Source organism: Octopus bimaculoides, chromosome 18, assembly GCF_001194135.2.
Source record: "Octopus bimaculoides isolate UCB-OBI-ISO-001 chromosome 18, ASM119413v2, whole genome shotgun sequence".
NCBI lineage: Eukaryota > Metazoa > Mollusca > Cephalopoda > Octopoda > Octopodidae > Octopus > Octopus bimaculoides.
In genome coordinates this window covers 14,009,760-14,012,656 of record NC_068998.1, presented here as the reverse complement: position 1 = coordinate 14,012,656, position 2,897 = coordinate 14,009,760, and the positions used below count along the sequence as shown (strand labels likewise).

The window sequence follows — 2,897 nt, the reverse complement described above, 5'->3', positions numbered from 1 at the left end:
TCTCTCTCTCTCTCTCTCTCTCTCTCTCTCTCTCTCTCTCTCTCTCTCTCTCTCTTAACATTTTACTATCAACTTATTGAATTTTAAGTTTTAACACATTAAATATGTCAGTTGGTTGACTACCCAGTGCATTTAATGTGTGTGTGTGTCCTTGTTCCCCACCACTGCTTAACAACTGGTGTTGGTATGTTTATGTTCCCGTAACCTAGTGGTTCGGCAAAAGAACTGACAGAATAATTACCAGGATCAATTCATTTGACTAAAAATTCTTCAAGCCGGTGCTGGCTGCAATCTCATGACAAACAAGTAAAAGATGAAAGGTAAAAGTATATGTTTCTGGAATTTGAAATTGGTTAAAAAGAAGTTTTAAATTCAAATCAAAAAAATATATTCCAGTATAATGATTTACTTCTCAAATATTGTACTACTTACAGAAGGCTGCATTTAGCCCTCCAGAAGGTCACAGGTTACTCACCTTTTTTCTGTTGTATTAAATAAGGAAGGTTTTATTGAACAATATAGTTCCTGGTTTACAAAAAGACCAAAAGAATGTGGTTAGGAACCCCTTAATCACACAGCCATGCTTCTATGCTTTTACATATTGTTTTGACTATGTTTTATTTATTTTTCTTATTTTAGGTTGATGATGTACATTGAAAGAGACATTCAAGGAACTGTTGCCGATCCAAAGGTTTATTCCACTTCTGACCATCTGACATCATGTTTGACAAAACTCTGTGATGTCATAGTTAAGTCTGTGCCTTATATTATAAGTATGTTGACTACTACTACTACTACTACTTTTATCTAATGCATAGTCATGTGAAGGCGCATGGCTCAGTGGTTAGAGCGTCGAGCTTACGATCGTGAGGTTGTGAGTTCGACTCCCGGACTGGGCTGCATGTTGTGTTCTTGAGCAAGACACTTTATTTCACGTTGCTCCAGTTCACTCAGCTGTAGAAATGAGTTGCGACGTCACAGGTGCCATGCTGTATCGGCCCCTTTGCCTTTCCCTTGGATAACATCAGTGGTGTGGAGAGGGGAGGCTGGTATGCATGGGTGACTGCTGACCTTCCATAAACAACCTTGCCCGGACTTGTGCCTGGGAGGGTAACTTTCTAGGTGCAATCCCATGGTAAGTCATGACCAAAGGGGGTCATGCTCATGACCCTTTTCAGGGTCTCTTAAGTTAGTGGAAGGAAGGGGAGGTAATTATCTTTAGACCAGTGACCTGGACTGAATGTTTGCTACAGAGTGAAGTCTGATGAGGAAGGGCTTCTAATGGTTGCATAACATGGTGATGTTAAATGTTACACCAGACAATGGATTAAGATGACCAACCAAAAACAGGAATGATCTCCCACACAGTTTTTTGGTTGCCAAATTTATTTCACTCACAAAGTTTCACTTTATCTGAACAGTAGTAAAAGACAATTGCCTTTTCCACTGTCTACCCTTCTGTCTACACCAAGGATGGGTAGTACCGATGTCTTCTTTGCAGGAAATTGGAGGACAGAGAGAAAGAAACCATGATGTGTTTAAGACCATCTTTTATTTTGAAGCAAGTTTCTTTTAAGCTTCAAATTCAAATTCCATCTTATACATCTACATACACATATGATGGTGTATTAACTGTAAAACACGAACTGTAGATGTTGAAGTCTGAAGAGGAGTATGTAGAAAAATGATATTAGTAACTCACCCTGAATATATAATCCTTGGGTTGATATTTGTAATGCAAAATGGTGTTTGCAGTAGAAATGACAGTCATACTGGTTAGTGCAATGTTATGAGGGAAACAAAAATAATTATTGACTATAGAGTTGTTGAGTGTGCACTTATGTCAGAAGAACTGAGAAGAGTTAGTACACGTTCTTGTTTATTTTTATTCCTGTCTTACAGAGGAAATCCTGGATGCACTTGATCCCATCAGCAGAAGACAACACATATCAAATGCTATTTTAATTAGGCAACTCCGTTTAGCCTTACCTCAAGTTGATATCATTCCAAGCTTGATCTCCAGTAATGTAAGTCAAAGTTTCTTGAAGATGCAGCTAAGATTAAGTTCCTGTTGCTATTTTCATCGTTTCCCCCTCCACCAATCTTTTAGTCTTGCAAATATCTTCATTTTAATCAACCAACATATCATTGTTCATAATGTATACATTTACATATTATATTTACATTGTAATTTAAAACAAGAGAAAAGAACAGAATTTAGAGCCAAATGGCAAAGAAAATTATTGATAAATGATAAATATTTAAATATGTTTGTTAATATGTTAATTTTTTTCCCTTCATAAGTTTATTGGAAAAATCACAATTTTGTAAACTTCTGATAGCTATTTTAACATTTTGCAATGCATCGAGCTACTGTTGGTTACAGGCCCCTCATGACTACAAGCAGTATTCCTCTCTTTAAAAAAAAATTTTGTTTTAAGTAGCTTCATATTATTTTAAAGCTTACTTCCAAAGTGGATTAAAATGGAAGTTGCTTGTTTTAGGACTGCACCAAAGCACTTCTCATCTTCAAATCTTATTGAAACCTTACTACAAACCAGTGTAAAAAAAGAAAAAAAACTGGCATAATAATTTACTTACAGCTATTTAAATTTGATGAAAGTATTCAATCTATGTTAATACATAAAATAGATGTAAAATAAAATAAAATAAAAAATAAAAACAACTTGAAATAGAGATCTACTTTCTTCACATTGAAGTTTTTAAAGTTTTTTTTTAGATTTGAAAATGGAAACAAAAACACGCAATATTAAAATGTTAAACTGCTCTAACAATTGTTTAAAAATATTGGCTGTAATCCCAGACTGAAAGTTTTTTAGTAATGCAAAAGAAAAGTGATTATGATTCTTGTATGTTTATTTTTTTTTTTTTTTTTT

The 2,897-nt window shown here is 34.7% G+C and overlaps 1 protein-coding gene across 1 annotated transcript in view; it reads left to right on the top strand.

Annotated features, from left to right (window-relative positions):
- Positions 1-2,897, top strand: part of LOC106878544 (serine/threonine-protein kinase ULK4) — a 44,070-nt gene that overhangs the window by 29,536 nt on the left and 11,637 nt on the right. The window contains exons 20-21 of the mRNA XM_052974536.1: positions 617-773; positions 1,903-2,027. Coding sequence (XP_052830496.1) covers positions 617-773; positions 1,903-2,027 — 282 coding nt within the window. The remainder of the gene's footprint in view (positions 1-616; positions 774-1,902; positions 2,028-2,897) is intronic.